At 43.8% G+C, this 18,996-nt stretch overlaps 1 protein-coding gene across 1 annotated transcript; it reads left to right on the top strand.

The window, feature by feature from the left end:
* Positions 1-2,132: 2,132 nt before the first annotated feature.
* LOC142775929 (uncharacterized) lies at positions 2,133-8,067 on the top strand. The gene is made up of 3 exons (XM_075878466.1): positions 2,133-3,118; positions 6,225-6,634; positions 7,711-8,067. Exons 1-2 carry the CDS (start codon positions 2,948-2,950, stop codon positions 6,591-6,593), a joined length of 540 nt encoding a protein of 179 aa, XP_075734581.1. The 5' UTR covers positions 2,133-2,947; the 3' UTR covers positions 6,594-6,634; positions 7,711-8,067.
* Positions 8,068-18,996: the final 10,929 nt, after the last annotated feature.

The raw sequence follows: 18,996 nt of genomic DNA, 5'->3' as shown, positions 1-18,996 counted from the left end.
TTTCTGCCAGGTCAAAAACGAGTGTCATTACTAAACGTTCAGCTTTGTTTCAGGTCATAGCTCAGATAGGAACAAGGGAGGTAGGTGCACCTCCGTGGAGGATTCCAAGTGCCATGGATGACATCGAAAAGCCATCAGGAAACGCTCACGCACGCGCTCCAACCCCAGAAGGGAGGGACGCACTGCTAGGTGACCCCATCGTGGCGCGGATTGGCACGGCCAAAAAGACACAAGGGAGCCGCTGTCACGGCCCACTCGCGCAGTGTGGCATCCTTGTTCTCGACTTGCCGGCTCACCGCAGATGACATACCGGGAAGGCGCGTACAATCGACCGTGCCCGAGCAGGGGCTTGGTGAGCGAATAGACAGGTAGAAACACCCAGTTCGGCATGAGGCCCCGCGGACAAGCGTAAAGACCGTTTGACGAAAACAAAAGTGACCCCTCTCGTATCTGGGGTCATGTACAAAGGACGACCCCTCTGAGTACGGCGTACGAGTAAGATGGGCCAAGGAACCCTTCTAGGTCAGATCCCTCCAGTCAGACCTCTTCTAAGCCGACTGCCATAAGCGGTGCGAGGGAGGGACTTGTCTGCGCTGACCCTTCTCACATTGCCAAGGTCACGCAAGCCGCGTTGCCTCCCGAGAGACAACCTCACAAGGCGGTCGACTTTCTCCCCCGATTTCATATATAAACGACGTCACTGGCGATTTTGCTCAATGCAAGGCATACAACAGCCAAGCTGTGGTCTCTAAGAACGGCTGCAGTACGGCCGTCTGCGTCGCGGGTCTACTCGGTGAACGGCGCGGTCGTCACCAGTGATCTTATCTGGACAGTGTGTAACCACGCGGAATGGAGTTGCTTTCGGCAAGTCGAAAATTTTTCGCATCCGTTCATTCAAGGTGTCGCCCTTTGCCTGAACAACAATGTGGCATCATGGCCTCCACTTCGTGTTGTTCTGGTATTCCTGAATATTTGACGTGTGCTGACACATTCGGGAACCGTGTTCACTGAACCGCTGAATTTAGGTAGTTGTTGTAAGAACGCCTTCAGACTTATTATGATAGCCAATGAGATAATATGCAAGAGGCCATCCTTGCTTATCATTTCATTGACTAAAAATAAGTATTGCGTGGTTGTAGCTTTCAAGCCAGGCCTAAATCAACTTTTGCCCTCAAACCATTTTCAAAAAAGAGCACTAGTAAATCGGCTCAACAAATGACGTGACACAAAATTCTTTGCGCATGCACAAAATCTTTGTGTTACTTTCAGTGGCATTGCTGATAACTTTTGGCACTGCAAAGTTATTATGAACTTGTTCTTGCACTTATTACTCTAGAAACAGGTGTAGGCCACCTCTACAGCCCAGTGAAGTTTTTTACCGAATATATTGTATTTTTGTAGCTCAAGCGCACGCTTATGGTTCGTTGTGCGATATTAGGATAACTCGAGCATAGTGTCTAATTTGGACCTGCTGAATAAGATGTTTTGTTTGTAGATGGTTCATGGAGTCAAAAAAATTTTATACACCCCCATAAGAGCTTGTGTATGGGTTTTAGTTTCGCTAGCCTTGAACTCCTGCTAAACTCAATCATGCAAATGTCGTGCTATATTATCTTTAGCCTGTTTTGGGGCTTACTCTATATGAATGCGTTATTACTGTGGGCAGGTATTCCCGAAAAAATAAGGTTCTGGCTTTGTTTACTGGAATACTCAGCCGCATTTGAACTGCTTTCAAGGTATACGCTATGAACAGTTCATCGTGTTGCCTGCAAACGTGCAAAATTGCGCATGTGCACTGAAGACGCGAAGGTGTAGGTATAAAAAACATTTTTGATTGAAGGGAAATGAAGCTTCTCTTTTCAAAAGAAAGGCTATTTTTCTGCATTGCTTCGCCATGTGGCATCGAGATTTTCTGTGTTAGGCTAAGCAAAAATGTAATTACGGCTACCAGGGCTTCTCTTGTGTGTATTATCGTTCGTTTGTCCGTGTTATAAAAATGTTCGTTGTTGGTCTCAAGACTACGGTGATTTTGTGTTATGGTTGTAGTTTAAGACAAAAAGAAATGACAGCGAGCTTGAAATTAATAGGAGTGTAATAACCTTCACTCTCAATTAGGAGGTATTGCTAAAAAGTGCTTTTCAACACATCACAGATACATTCCTGGCCTCTTGCAATTAAATACCAATGATTCTACAATAGTACTGCCAGATAAATCAGTTGGTTGACATTCAGTCCTATGATTAGGCTAACATAGAAAACTTACGGCATCTTTTTTTTTTTGCGAAACAACTATCAGCTCTTCTCAGTTTACCGATCGCATGTCATCAATGAAGGGTTGTGGAAGCTTAATTACTGTAAGTAATGTAAATTTCTTTGTTTATTAGTGCTACTGCGTCGGAGCATCACATAACAGTAATGAATTTGTATTTCATGACAACAAAAGAAAATAAAGAGTCCGATATATTATTGTCTGAAATGTCAAACCACACATACGTGTAATTCTTACGTAGTCTCGCTAACATTCCTAACTTCCTTATATTCTCTCTCTCTCTCTCTCTCTGTCTCTCTCTCCCTTTTACGTTGATTTTAAAGCTTATTTTTTTATTGTCTGAGTTTGTTGGGAGATGACAATGCATCAATACAGTGCCGTTGTATCAGTGCTATAAATGTCTCTTTATGAGAAGCTGTAACAGTTCGCCCTCCTTTTGCGCCCTTGGCGTGCGTACCCTGGAGAAGTTTACTGCTGCAGAAAACGTATAGTTCTGTGTAGTTGTGTTCAGTAATTTGGATACCACCCACAAATCAAAATTCCATAGTTCTCTCGCCTTTCCAGTTGCTTCTTTCCCTACTTTTAGCAAGTCATGGAGTCGCTGGTCTCCGTGGCTATCGGCTATTGAAGGGCCCCCTGGGAAGCGGCATCAGTCAGCGCCTTGGCAGCGGCGGGAACATGGGTGGATTGAACAGCTTTGGAGGATTCGGACACTCTGGTGGTGGCTTCGGCAACGGTGGCTTCAGCACGGGCAGCTTCGGCGCAGGTGGCTTTGGTGGTGGAAACTTTGGAGGGGGTGGAAAGCGACACCAAGTCTACATTGTTGAATATGTCAGAAGCAATCAAAAGGTATGTCTACAAGAAATCGAAAGTATTTCGCAAAGTCACCCTAAATCAGTCGGTCTGGTGTGACAGACTTTCATCGCAAAGAAAAAAAAAGACATGAATAAGACATAGAAACGATTTTTGTGACTGCGAATATGGGCAAATTCACCCGTACAGACGTTCAAAATTAGCAGACGTTTGAGCCTTTCCACAGACTTTCAGTGACATTAAATGAGGTTGCTTTTGGAGATATCTACCGGTCGCAAGTATGCTAGCTAATGGCCGCTTTGGTCAAATTGGGACACTTCTGATTTTCTTGATTGTTGCCGAAATTCTCCAGTCGTGTGGCTACAGTCCCATATCTTGCGAACCAAACCCGTTCATAGGAACCGGACATGTGCTTGTCCTATAAGGCGATGACTGAACGAGCGCGTGTGAACTGCATCATGATAAATTTTGATGCGGAGAAGGGTAGCTTTGTCTTGACAGTGTGAAGATCAGTCTCCTCACCTCACGTTTTAGTCGCGAATCACAAACGGCTGCGCAACTTGTGTCAACCACCAGTGTTAAAGTGCCCTTAGACAGCGCACATTTCTTGGAGCATTCAATTTGAGATTTACATAAATTACAAAATCCATAATGTAATATTGGTGCAGCAATAAAGTTAGAAAAAACTTAATTGGCATAAAACGTACTTTCGACAATATTACTGATTGCTTCCCGAGTATGAGCTTCACTTAAGGACGAGCTTAGTGAGCAAGAAAAAAATAAAGTAACATGAGTTGGTTAAAACATTGCTCAGTATCAACAAATGCACTTTAATGCTCAAAATTATTGCAGGACGAACGGTAAAAGAGGAGAGTAACTTTTGATGGGAATAAAGAGAGGCGTAACTGAAATATCTGCATTATTAGTGGCACTCTTAGAGCGAACAATGGAAGATCCTATTAGCACACCACTCCTCACTCTCTGCCTCGACGCTTCTACGAGGGATTTATAATTCATAAGGTACTAGTGCCACGAAACAGCAGTGATTATTATCATACATCATGGGCTATAGGAATTTAGTACTGTTAACTTGGTGCTCCTGTTAAATGTCTTACTGGCCAATGCTTCTATGAAGTTGCTCACAGGAGTTGGCTGAAGCATAGCCTCGAAAAATTTGCAATCACTTCGAGTTAAAGTGAGTGTAAATACAGTGATTATGGTGATAAAAATTCGGCCGATTCCATGTACCTCAAAATTGATGTTATGTGAAGCATGCGAAGGGAAGGTGGCCATGTTGCAATTTATGATTCAGTGACGCGTCATGAAATAACGCTAAATATATGCACAAATGCTGCACGTACAGACATATGTTGAAGAGTTGCAGATGTTCATACAATTAGTTGTTTGCCCTTGCGCAACGATGTCAATTTGAACATGCGTATTAGCAACACCACAATCGGCTATAGAGCGCTGATGCTCACGAGGATGCTGGCCTTAGACACTGCTACATAAATCAACTTAAGCGCATGGCAACTAACCACAATTGACGTCAACGCGACGTGACGGCTGTATCAAAGGAGTACGTATGTAATGTTAATAAAATGAAATTATGGATAAACATTTATTAAAATAGCATACTAAAGTTTCCGTTGGTTGAGTACTCATTCTAGGGCCCTACTCGGCCGAGCGGCTGTAGACACCGCTACAACCACTCTTGACGTTTCACGAACATTAGCGTCTATTTGAAAAGTAGTTCCGACACCTGGTGTAGCTCTGTGGTAAAATGCTTCATTGTCCCGCACAATGCTTGGGTTTGATTCCAGCTGGGACCCTGACATTTATTTATTGCAATCATCCGGTCTACGCTAGCGATGTGGGGTATTTTTTAACACACGCACGTGAAAATTGCCCATCTGTGTTCTCGTCGTTCCTGTATTAATACTAAGTGTTAATCACCTATGGCACATATCCACGTAGCGGCGACACATAGCCACCCCTGGGTATGTGCCACTGTCTGGCGGGAAGTGTTTGATGACGTATACGATGAGATTGTTACATTATTTATGTCTTGCCCAGCGCATCATACTCGTGAAACCATTTTACCCTCCCATGCTTCTTTTGGTTCACACCAAGTCAAGGGCGTGACCACGAAAGCACCCAAACGTAAGCGGCTTGATAGATAGATAGATAGATAGATAGATAGATAGATAGATAGATAGATAGATAGATAGATAGATAGATAGATAGATAGATAGATAGATAGATAGATAGATAGATAGATAGATAGACTCAAAGTTGCCGAAGTTTGCTGAAAAATGCTTCGCATTTATTAATCTTGAACATTGCCCTGCCGCGGTGGTCTAGTGACTAAGGTACTCGGCTGTTGACCCGCAGGTCGCGGGTTCGATTCCCGGCTGTGGTGGCTGCATTTCCGATGGAGACGGAAATGTTGTAGGCCCGTGTGCTCAGATTTGGGCGCACGTTAAAGAACCCCAGGTGGTCGAAATTTCCGGAGCCCTCCACTACGGCGTCTCTCATAATCATATGGTGGTTTTGGGACGTTAAACCCCACAAATCAATCAATCAATCATTGCAGTTCACTGGCTCAAATTATTGACATTGCCCCTTACCTTGGTGGGCTGGCCACCTCTTCAAAGTTTGTATAAATGATGTGTGAACAAATACGAACGAATTTGTAAACAAATAAAAACGTTCCGCCATTTCATCAAGGTGATTTAGGCCTTATGATTAAACTGTCGAAGTGTACCTACGTTGCATAGAAAAAAAACTTCAAATTAGCTGTAATGACTATAAATATAAATTGTTTTATTTGGTACCTATGAGTTCTCCACGATTCCTATGTCTATATCTTTTTCCTAACTCTCCCTCCTTTTTCAATTTTGCCGCCTTAGTATGCAAACAAAAATTTTGATACATTTAGAAAAAAACATACATGATTAAAAAGTGCAAATCTTTGTGCAAGTTGGAGGTCCATTGTGGAGACAGCAGTGCAAGGAGAGACAAGGAACAGCACTCGTCTGTGCTTCTTCTATGTTTCTTGTTCCTTCTTGCACTGTGGTCAATATAACATAAATGGCGGACTGATACTGTAGTAATGCCGCATAATATTACGTATTTCCAGGGCCACGGATCTGGCTTCGGCAAGTCGTCAGGAGAGGGCTTCGGCTCGGGGCCCATCTATATCATCCAGCAGATTAGCGGTGGCGGAGGGTTCGGAGGAGGTGGTTTCGGCGGAGGGTGGAAGCCTGGGGGCACGGGCGGATTCGGTGGCGGTGGATGGAAAGTCACTGGGGGTGGTGGTGGTGGATGGAAGGCAACTGGAGGTTCCAATGGCTTGTGGAACATGGGAGGTGGCTTCGGTGGTGGCTGGAAGTCGGGGGGTGGTGGCGTGGGAGGAGGATGGAAGACTGGAGGCGGAGGAGGTATCAGTGACACCTACGTAGTCATCACCAGCAAAAGCAATGGTGGCGCAGGCAGCGGCTGGTGGTGAGCCAGTGGTTTACATGCAAGACCTCGACAGATCTCTCTCTGGTGAGGATTGTGCGCGAAACGTCTCCTGTATAAAATTCAGTGCATATGCAAAGGAGTATAGTGAGCTCTGTTGGCCTAATGTGGATGAGACCCCCCCCCCCCCCTCAAAAAATGATTGTGCAAGCATTTACTCATCATAACTTTCTTTATTTGATGCTAAAATGTGTTTTTGTGGCCTGTGGGATTTGTGTTAATGTTCTGTTTTTTAAGGTTACTTTTAGTGAGAAAGTGCATGAAAGTGTAGATGCATACAGACTGCGCAAATAATTATAACATATCATGACCAAAAATAGATTCGCCATCGCCATAGTACGTCCTTAATTAACTGTGACCCACATTAAAACCCCCACATTCCTTTCACGACTTGTACATGTCACAAAAAGGAAGCAACCTAGGAAAAACACAGGTCTCTTGACTTAATACACTAAACAGCCTCACCCATAATTTGAAGAAAACATGTACCGCAGATATTTAAGTTTTTGTGTGAACAGCCTCTCAACGAACATGGAAAAATAGCATGCCTAAACAAGCACCTAGTGTATTTAAAAATCTATCATGATGAGGTATAAAAAAGTGTAGCTGACTTTGAATAACTTGATGTTTAATGCAGCTTTCATGAAAAAAACAACAACATTTCGCTTATAACAAGCCTCTCAACGAAAGTAGAACACAGATTCAGTGTGGTGCGTATTTTGATTTCGGCATGTAATTTACCGACCTGCAATATCATCGCTTAAATAGAGGACTTTTTATGAACAGATACAACACACTTTCATACTTTTTTGCTCCCCGGTGCCGGGCCACAAATGACTCGTGTCTCGTCCACCTGTATCTTTATATCAGCCTCCTGATAGCAAAACAGGACATCTAGCCAAGTTAAGCGTGTGGACTAACAATATTCATCACTAGCTAAGCATTAGTGGGCGGATGAAGATGCGATACGCTTTTTTTTCTTAGCGTTTTGCATTAGTTCGTGAGCGCGCCTTGTCCAACTTGTAGGCAACGAGTTGTTGCCCTATGTCTGTGTATTTTTATTCACGTGAGTTACACTAAAATATATGCCCTTTTCACTGCAGGTATTTCAGCAACACGAATGCAGGTGTCATGTGGCGCCATAGTTGGGAAATACACAACTCCAGTCAAGTTCGGAAGTACTCCTGATCGGGAAGATCGGAGCCATGCGACAAAACAGCACAACGCACCCCCTATCCTTTTGTACAAAGCGTGGCACATTCTCTGCTTGCGAAGAAAAGCCTGCCAACTCAACTTGCACCAACATCTTCCATCATCGTCTGTCATAATTGCAAATGAAAGGAATATTCATCCACGCCTCGAAGCGAAGTCACCAAAACGCACTTGCGCAACAGTTCCTCGGATCGTCTTGCAATGCGTTGAAATGTGGTCCAGCCATAGTTGCCTTCATTGCACTTTTGAGATATCTAATGTTTAGGAGCAAGGCGCTCATTGCAATGATGTTTGCATTGCAACACACCAAATAAGAACTAGAGAGACGCATATTGTGCGACCTTTGAATACCGACCATGAAAATATTACTGATTAAAACTCATTGGTACGTAACGTTAACGTCCCAAAACCACCATTGGATCATGAGAAATGCCACTCAATAAAACTGCACTGCTACATGATCTGTGCTTTGTTTGCTTATAGTCCGAAGAAACAAAGGCGTATTCAATGCCTGGAGATGAATGGCCATAGTGAATAATCACAAATGCCGGTATACTGTAAGTATTTTTTAGATGCGGAGCATCTTATACTCGCGCCTTGTAGTGCGCCGTCCGCACCGCTTCTCGAACATTCGACAGCTGACGCGCGCGCATGCGCCGTCGCGCCGTCGCCCACTCTTCCACCATCTGTGCATCCCTTCCTCCTCTACACACCGCGCGCGCTTCACTCCTCCACCATCTGTGCACCCTTCCTCCTCTACACACCGCGTTCGACATCTACAATTTTCCTGATTCTCCAGTGGACGCGCATGTGGCGTCGCGCTTCGAGAACATTCAACAGCTGACAGTGCATGCACCGTCGTGCTGTATATATACTCAAGGTCGGCGCTCGCTCGCTCCGTTGCCGCTCGTCGGTTGGTTTGTACGGCGCGTCGACGTCCAAGGTCGCGGTGAAATGAATTCCAACGAATCCACAAACACAATGATCGACGTCCCTTCGACCAGCGCTGCCCTTTCGCATACGTGTGTACATGTTCACTCATTTAACACCCCCTCCTACAACCACGTTAACCAATTTAGCCATCGACCCAAGTAAGTCGCAATTTAACACCCCATTTCACAACCACGTTAACCAATTTAGCCATCGACCCAAGTAAGTCGCACTTTAACACCCCGTTAACCAATTATATGCTCCGCATCCTCCTCAGTGTTCCCCCGAGGGAAGCTGCGGGCAATTTTTTTATTATCTAATACACCTCTACGTTCAGTTTATGAAGTAAACTGCAACTATTGCAAAAAGCCTCTAGATGACCCCCATGAACAACATTTGTGGCAGAAAGGTGCCCAGATTCTCCGAGATTGGTGCCACTGCCCTTAACTTGTTCTTTTTTTCTTTCGGAAAGATTTACAACAGAGTGAGTAAATATGCTACGGGTATTTTGTCAGTTTTGATGGAAACAAAGAACATCATATATAGAAAAAAAATGTAGTCTCGATCTTGTCCCCAGAAAGGGACAGAACTTCCAAATGACTTGAAGAGAAGGAAACACAAAAGGGAAAATCACAGTATGAAGTTACCTTATACTACGCAATGTGACATTACACTTAGCTTGTGATGGAACACGATTTGTGCATATTGATCTCAAGAGCTTTGTGGGCACCATGTTGGACTAAGAATCTCTTTCTTTTTCTTTTAATGTAGTGGGTCGTGAGTAAAAGGCTAGGATCCTGGATCTTCATTGACTGCATACAGTCACGCTCATACATGAAGCTGAACATTGTTAAAGAACACGGCTCTAGTATTTAATGCAAGCTATTGCTGATGCAGATGATGCCCCATATCTGCGTAGTGAATGCACAAAACGAACCAGAAGAAAATTTGCCCGTTTTGTAAAACACGTTCCGACAGATTATTGGAGAAGGAAATCAGAACAGTAGGTCTGAAAACTAAAAATGCATAAAACTTAAGTCGTGTTGAACAGTCTCGGGAGGAAACAGCACTTTGCGATGGGCTGCGAGACACTGGAAGTAGTAAGGAAGTACACCTGCTTAGTACAGGTAGTAACCGCGCAGCCGAACCATGAGAGGGAAGTAGGAGGATGTGGTGGAAAACATTCTAGCATTCGGTAATCATTAATAGTAGTTCACATCTATGCGTAAAGGGAAGGGTATTTGACAGGTGCATCTTGCCGGTCTTACCTACGGAGCCGAAACTTGGAGGCCTACAAAGCGAGTTCAACTGAAAAAACGTCAGGCCTGCGCGGAAGGCACAGCACAGTCACAGCGAAAGCTAGAATAGCGGCCTTTCAGAGCCTTTTTATAAACACTCAATGGGTAACTGCAGCAAGCACACTTGCTGGGTGCGAAATTCAAAATTATTATTAATAATTTCTGGGTAGTAGGCCGGCATTCACTATGCTATCTTTCGTCATTCTTCTGAGAAGCGTGGTATCCGCTAAGCACTAGCAAGAAATTTTGTGCCAATTGTTCATCCAGTGGCTGACGACGATGAGGAGTAATGGACTGAAGTGGATGTGCACCACAGTAATAGGTGATCAAGAACAAGCGACCCCCTCGTTGCCCTATTCGCCTTGTGTGACGACTGGTTCTTCTTTTGCTCTTCTAAAGCACTTTATTACTCATAATAATGTGAGTACTTTTGCAACATCAAGGCGGCCTAAGGTAAGTTTTGAAACAAGTCCCAAGCACCGGCGTGGCTCAGTGGTAGAATACCGAGCGCCACTGTGGCCTTGATGCAAGGTTTTTTTTACTGATTTCTGCGATAGTGGTTACGGAAACCGGCGGCGGCAGCGGCGACGGAACTAAGGCGCCGCACGTGACCCAAGTTTTGATCTCATAACAGCGTTCTCTGTAAAATGTGGACCGCGCAACGAAAAATGTATAACAAAAAATGGGCATAATGATGAGAGGCAGGCAGACAGCAGAGTGGGTCGGGGAACAGCGGGTGTTGAGGATATCGTAATATAAATCAAAAAGAAATGGACATGGGCCGGGCATGTAGTGAGTAGGCAAGATAGCCACTGGTCATTAAGGGTAACTGACTGCATTCCAATAGAAGGCTAACGAGCGAGGGGGAAACAGAAAGTTAGGATGGCAGATAAAATTAGGAAGTTTGCGGGTACCACATCGGAGCAGCAAGGATTGGGTCGGGTTAATTGGTGGAATACGGGATCTTCCTTTGCCTGCACTGGGTGCAATGAGGCTGATGATGATAATGATTATGATGATGATGATGGTGATGATGGTGAAGCACACAAATTTAAATTTTCTCAGCTCAGCTTGCCTTCGTCGCGTTAGGCCAAGTTGAACCTAAATGAGCGTAGTTGTGTGAATGTAAGTGTAACTGAAACTAATATAGCCTATTTTATTGCGGTATCACCTGATAAATTCGGTCGTAATTTTAAGCTCAATCCAGGTTGCTGTTTTTGCGTTAAGCATAGTAAAACTTCAATATGCCCAGATAGATCGAGAGATGTGCACGTACATCCAAATCTATTAATACGTAGTTGATCATGCTATAATTTCCCTTAGCCGAGCAAAATCCACATAAATAACAGAAACATTATCACGTCCAATTAATCCAAGTCGACTTACCCACGAGCCTAAAGGTGCCAAACGCTGAAATATACTAATTACTCCTTCCTGACACTATACCAATCAAGCTATTTTATGTTTATTAGTGTAAGTTAAGACACGTACTAGTAATGGTTAATTAAATAGTCTAATATTCAACCACACAGGAAACATACTGGAGTATGACGTGACATACTTAGGCTAATTTTCATAACTAAGCTAAGGAGGAAGCACCAAGGGAAGCATAGAAAAGTATAAGTGTGGTTGATTATGGCATCATGAAATTAGTCTGATTATATACAGGTGTAAAAAAACAAGTTCTAATAAAACATAAATAAAGTCATTGAAGTTGAATTTGACGACTTCAGAGAGTCCTATCTAAGGAAGATACAAATTACTAATCACCGAGTTTGGTCTGATAAAGCTAAATTTATTTAGTTATCCTAATATATTTTAAATATATATCCGTACTTATTGCATTTGTTTTATCATAGCTAGGATCATTTGAAGTTCAACTTGGCCTAACGCAGCAAAGGCAAGCTGAGCTGAAAATACTTAATTTTGTGTGCTGGCGTCATCACATTTTGAAAGGCTGCCTATGCTGAGTTATGCTAATAAAGCGGTACAAATTACGACGCGAGCTCGGTGCTATAACCGGCACCGTTGCAGCCACTACGCAAAAAAAAAAACGAGTGCTTCGGAGAGACTGACATGAGAGGTCAAGTTATACGAAAGGACGCGCATGCGCACCGCAGCAGGCGCCTCGTCGCCAGATAGCGCACCGATGCTTTGGGCCACGTGATCCCGTGATCGGCACATTTATGCTCACGTCTGTACCTATAAACGTCTCAAATAATCGCTCCACCTTATTCCTTGTTCCAAATGGCTACTTTTTTGTTATCTTGAAGCCCATTTTGTTTCTCTAACAGACGGGGGGTGGGTTATGAACACCGGTGCTCCACTACAACATCTTCAGAGCACAATGTTTTGTCGTGGCAAAATTCTGCCGTCGATGATTGATATGTGGAGTGTAACATCCCAAAACCACAATTTGATTATGAGAGACGCCGTAGTGGACGGCTCCGGAAAATTTGACCACCTGGGGTTCTTTAACGTGCACAAAGACTGGAGCACGTGGACCTACAGCATATCCGCCTCCATCAGAAATGCAGCCGCTGATGTCGGGATTTGATCCCGCGACCTGTGGGTCAGCAGCCGAGTACCTTAGCCACTAGACCACCACGGCGGGACAAAATGCTGCCGTCTGTTTTGCTTTATATCAGGGTAATTTGTGCTGTTCGTTTTTTTCTAAAGAACCAAACCAATTTTACATTCCAAATATTTCGTTAATTTTCTAAAATTTAGACCGGTATCACACCATGACTGACCTAATTGCCCAGTTTGTGCGGAAACGTCAGAAAATCGACACGCAGTGATGCATGTCAAGTCTCGTAAGACTCTCATATGGCGGCATCCTTCGTCTTCTTAGGACTAAACAAAACTTTTCTGTCTGTCTTTCAGAAAATTTTGTATGCTCAGTGCCATCTGCAACTCGTACTATATTGTATGAAAACTAGGCCAATTAGAATAATGTGATATTTTCGTCGAACGAACGACCATTTAAGACTTCGCACATTGTGGGTGTATAATTTTTTGTTTTAGCAGTGATGCAGCTCAGACTCAGCGTAGTTTGTCTGTCGAAAACAGAAATGATCATCAGCATGAACTGGCACGCACTCTGTTCATATTTTTCTTCATATTCGTCGTCTTAATAAACTTCTGCTTGACTTCCAAAGCACGTGTGGCGACTTCTCCTGTGGTAAAGAGAATAACCTAATGGGAAAGAGAATGAGCACAGAAACATAAAGACAAAAGAGAGAAAGACAGTGAGAGAGGTGAACAAATATAGAAAGGACCGAAATGTTCTTGGACAAAAGTGTTCTTTAGCGAGGGGGGAGTACAAGTAGCGTGCCTGTGATTCGTAAACAAGCATCACAACCACTTGGCTATTCAGATCATTGTGTAGTATATTATAGTATAATATAGTATAGTATAGCAAGAGAGTGGCTTAGGGAAGTAAAGATGAAGATCAGAGATGGGAGAGGAAGAAAGAAAGGAGGAGGGAAGAAATCAAAGATAGTATAAAATGAATGAGAAATTGAGAAATACCCACGAAGAATGTAGAAAAAGAAAGCAACAATAAAAGAGAGACAATCCGAGAGAGAGCAAAAGACATAGAAAATAAGAATGAAAAAATTAAAATAAAGAGAGAATGAGCAAGAAAGAAATAAATAGAAAGAAAATCCAGGAAAATAAAAATGTCATAAAAACAGCGAAAGAAAGAAGGATACAAACAAATAAGCAAAGAAGAATGAAATAGAAAACTAAAGCGAAACAAAGAAGCCCCTCTCCCCAGCTCCACATTTCCTTCAGGCATGGCACCTCTTGCGAAGCTCTCTTAACTTCTTACAGTGCAAGCAGTTATGAGATCACAACAAGGGTCGCTGTTGGCGGCGAAGTTTTTCGCCACCATCATCAGTATCTGTAATCACTATCACGCGAAATAAAAAAAACTTAATAAGTAAAAATGCAGAGAGAGTATAAGATTTGAACCAGTGGGTCCTGGGCAGGGCTCCTCAGTGTTCCACCACTGAGTTACAGTGGTGCTTGGAAATTCGCTGAACACTGACCCAAGGTAGGCTTCACGTAGGCTAAAGAACGATGTTACTATACGTAGTTTAGCGTTTCAGAACAGCAAAATAACAACCAGTCGTCACACAATGTTAATTCCGTAATGATTGGGTGGTCAAATGCTTCAACCTGTTGAAAAAAGTTTTGGATGAATTCTTCATCCTTGTCAGCCACAGCATTAACAAAGTGCGCATATTTGCTGGCAAGTATGTAGTGGGTACCACAATTCCAGTACAACATGATGTACAGGTGTATGTATAGCTGATGACATCGCATGTGTTGATACAGTGGCAGATATACATACACTATATCAGATGCTACAGCTTTATATGAATGCTCTGGACACATGGTTAAACAGCATTATTCTCTCATTGAGCATCAAGAAAAGTGCAATTGTACTTTTTCCAACAAGTGTTATAGTGCATATTTCTGTACTTTACAGACAGGACTTCATCTCGCAAATGAAATCAATTGAATACTGAGGAATGACTTATACTGAAAACCTTAATTGGAGTCCGTATATACAAAATATGGCAGCTAAAACAAAACGGGCGCTTTGGATGCTTCATAGACTCAGTAGTATACGTTATGGTTTACGTCATGAAGTGCTCGTCATGATATAGTGCATGCATATTCGCGGAATACTGGACTTTGGCTGTGTCTTGTTTTCTGGAGCACCCGCCTATAAAATTAGACCACTGGTACGAACTTCTAGAATGCGAAGCGTTGGGGTTATGTCTTAGGCTCCCTAAATTTGTCGCAAATATTATTTTATATAAGGAACCGTACCTGCGTTCTTATCATGCTAGGTTCCAAGTACTAGCATTTCATGCCTTCCTAAAACTATATGCATCTCCACAGAGGAGGTCGCAATATGTTTTTATTGATGAGCCGACGTCCTTTTTTAACCAACGGTACTCTCGATTAAGGCGCCCACAAGTCATCGTCGTAAAGATGCTCTTGGAAACAGACCTTCGTGAGGTACTGGTACCCAGAACACCTGTTCAAACAATAAAAAGAGAATGTTACAATATATTTCCAAATAATTGCAAAAATCTTCCTCGTAGATACCCAAAGCCATTTCAAAGGACCACCTGGTAAGATTTGAATGAAATATTGTAATGACAACTGATGCCTAAATTTGCGAATGCAGGAGCCGAAATTGCATCTTCTGTGTTAGGTATGTCTTTTTCAATTCGTTTACCCGATTTTACATATATTTATCAAGCTGAATTACTTGCGATTTTCTTAGCATTATAGAAATTACCTCAATCAATAACAGATGATATCATTCTATCAGGCTGCCTGTCTGTGTGTAGTTCATTAACTGCGCATAATATGTCCTACGCCCTTGACCCTAGGCACTTACGACTCATTCGCTTGGTGTGGATACCAGGGCATAATGATTTAACGCTCAATGAACATGCAGACGCACTTGCAGTGACCTCACACAATTATCCCATAATTTCTACATAGCCCATCCTAGCACTTATCGCTGTGGCACGCTTTGAAAAATTAGTCATAACAGATCATTTTGAAGAATCTCGCTTGCCAACATCTCATTTTCTCACCTTATGTACCCCTAGAAAAATGGATGGTTCTCCACTAGAGTGGCGGAGGTATCAATTACGACACTACGATGCCGAGTCCCCCCCCCCCTAAAGTTTTTATCTACAAAGGTCTGGTCTGGCACAGTCTCCCTTGTGCCTCCACTGCAACGAGAATGAATCCCTTCATCGTTTCCTCTTAACATGCAGGTTATATACAAATCAAAGGAAGAGACTGTCAGAAGAACCTCTCCATAGATTGGCTCTAAATTTATTCCTCCCGGTGGTCTTTTGTTTTGGAGCAACTGAAAAGCTATAGGAACCCTGGCGAAGCCAGATGCGATTTTTAAAGGCAACAAAACAAATGAAATGTAAAACTGAGGCATGGGCTCACTTTATTTCAAACCATATTACCTTGCTTGTTTTTTATTACCTCTATTCGTTTTATTTCTAATTCATTGCTTCCCAATCTGGCCTCCGTTGAAACATTCCTATCTAAATGACCGAGCTAGTAAACAATCCGATCTCACAAATGAAATACTATCCGTTTCATGGCCGATCATCGGTGGTGGGTTGTGCCAGAACTTCGAGGACCGACCAACCGACCGACCGACCGACCGACCGACCGACCGACCGACCGACCGATCGACCGACCGACCGACCAACCGACCGACCGACCGACCGACCGACCGACCGACCGACCGACCGACCGACCGACCGACCGACCGACCGACCGACCGACCGACCGACCGACCGACCGACCGACCGACCGACCGACCGACCGACCGACCGACCGACCGACAGACCGGCCGACCGACCTACAACCAAAAAAATCATAATTTATGGCGTAGTACGTACAATGCAAGTGTGCTTGTACTGGGTACCCAAAACCACTTCCTATTAGGCTCTTGAAATGGGACACTTCCATCATTCGCTGTGACAGTGCTGCGCATTCCGTGCAGGATTGGCGTTTTTTTTCTTATAGCGAAAGCTGTTAACAGACCAGAACAAGTTTGCAATAGTTGTCCGCCACCATCGCTGCTGTGCATAACCACTATCATACAAAATAAGAAAAAAAAATTTAATAGAAAAATTGCGCAGGATTTAACAGCGGCTCGAACCTGGGCTCGCTCCAAGACAGCGCAGATTTATACCACTGAATCATTCTGGGACTCAAAACTCCTGCTCAAAAAAAAACCTACGCAAGCATCAGGTTGATAAAAAAACTGCGTTAACTTTATACTATCTGAGATGTAACGTATTAAAACTATGGTATGAATAGGAGAGACCGTAGTGAAAGACTCAGGAAATTTCGAACATCTGGGGTTCTTTGTCGTGCACCTAAATTTAAGCACATGGCCATAAACATTATCGCCCCCATCGAAAATGCAGCTGCCATGGCCGGGACTCGATCCCGCGAACTCCGGTTTAGCAGTCGAGTGCCATAACCACTTGAACACCACGGCGGGAGCGTTAGCTTACGTAATATAATGTGGTGAAATAATGACCAGACGTGACAGATTGTGATTAGAGTAACCAGGCGTCACGTAATATAAATTGCATAATGTCGTTAAATAATTCCAACCTATTAAAAGGGCTCAGTCATAATGCATCATCATCATCATCATCATCATCATCATCATCATCATCATCAATCATATTATATTCGCTACCGGGGAGTACACGTATATTGAGACTCCAAGACAGTGGGCGAAGTGTCAGCATTTTCGCTACGTTGCTGCTGCCTGCAGGTTACAGGCACTGTGATCATGCTGTGGCGACAACCACGATTGCATGTGCAAATGGTGCGCCACAGTGTGCTAACTGCAAGAAAAGAACACCAATCCCCGTCCACTGGCTCCCCCGATTTGCACAAAGGGAAGCGGATCACGTGGAAAACAACGTCGGGTACCAAACGGCAAAAGATGCGGTACGCCATTATCAGAAACCTTGAGGTGGCGACCAAGCAATGATGCCCACAGGAGACAAAGGGACGTCAGTAAATCCGCCATCAGTAGACGACACAACTGAGTTCCCGTCTCTACCGACACGTGCATCAGATCCTGCTCCTTCCGCACGAAGTGCTCAGGAGCGCATGTCTGGCCAGTCGAACGAGTCACGGGCCTCGAATTCTTCGCGTGGATCATGGAGTACGGTGCTAGAGAAGACCACGGAAACATACACTCATTGCTTTCTGCACTTGTCAATTTATCATGAGCTTTCTGGCTTTGATGTCGTCGCCGGGGGCGAAGTGACACTGCTTGACATTTTGTCTCCTGTTCTGGCACATTAGCTTTACTGGCCTATCCACCCCGTCTGAAAAACATTAAGGGAAAGGCAACCCTATTTCTTTGAGTGCCTGCCGTCTACGCTGTCGCCCGTACGACTTCAGACAGTTTATATACAAGTACCACTTTCAGGTCATCGCCATCTCAGAGTCCCGAGCGTCCACTGTCACACGTCTTTCCGGATACACCATCACCGTTTCATCAGTAGTTACGGATATCAGTACGGTTATTTTAGCTGTTCGCAATGATTTAACCTTCAATGTTCACCACATATCAGCTGACGCATATAATGAATATGCCGCAGTGACAGTGAAGATGGACACTCCTGTGTTTTGGATGATTGCGGCATACATACTACATCGTGCTAAGTTTGACGTGGACAGACTGCAGCACATAATAGATGGATCACCCATACCGCACTTACTAACCAGAGATTTCGCGGTGGCCGGACGATTTTAGTCCGTGGTAGACGCTTTTTTGGCAACATTCACAGAAACAACCTGGTGATTCTCAATTAGGTGGAGACATCCTTCTTCAAGAATGACTGATGCAGCGTCCTAGATGTCGCCATGACCTCCACGTGCCTCATGTCTACGGCAACCTTGCTTGATGACATCGAAAGTCCTGGGAGTGACCACGTTCCCCCCTAGATTTCTTTGGACTGTCTTACGCTGAACGCACAGTGGATGGTGGTTTGCTGCCCTAACTGGGAGGTATATAACACTGAAGTGGAAGATTCAGACCCATCTGAATTAACGTATGAGGAATCCGTGGCTGCACTAAATTGAGCTAAAGAAAGGAGCACTTAACATCTAGAACCTCCTTGAATTCACTTAACAGTTGACGCGGTGAACAAATGGCTCCGAGCCTTTCGTTGGCGTACTCTTAGGACATCGTCTGCCGATGACATTTGTGAAGCTAAGGGAATTCAAAAGCAGACTCAACGTCACCTGGCTAAATAGATAAGAGGCAATGGCGGGTCTTCTTTTGAAAACTGGACCCGAAAAAGCCGCTGTCAGGAATATGTGATATTGTTGATAGCCTATTAGCCCCGCCGA

Source organism: Rhipicephalus microplus, chromosome X (assembly GCF_043290135.1).
Source record: "Rhipicephalus microplus isolate Deutch F79 chromosome X, USDA_Rmic, whole genome shotgun sequence".
In the NCBI taxonomy this organism is placed as follows: domain Eukaryota; kingdom Metazoa; phylum Arthropoda; class Arachnida; order Ixodida; family Ixodidae; genus Rhipicephalus; species Rhipicephalus microplus.
The sequence above is the reverse complement of the archived record's forward strand: the minus strand, read 5'-3'. Positions and strand labels throughout refer to the sequence as shown.

What these genes read in the sequence shown, in the direction of transcription:
- LOC142775929 (XM_075878466.1), top strand. Translation starts at nt 2,948, where the DNA reads ATGGGTGGATTGAACAGCTTTGGAGGATTCGGACACTCTGGTGGTGGC. An exon ending in ATGTCAGAAGCAATCAAAAG is followed by an intron (nt 3,119 to 6,224) that starts GTATGTCTACAA and finishes ACGTATTTCCAG; the next exon opens with GGCCACGGATCTGGCTTCGG.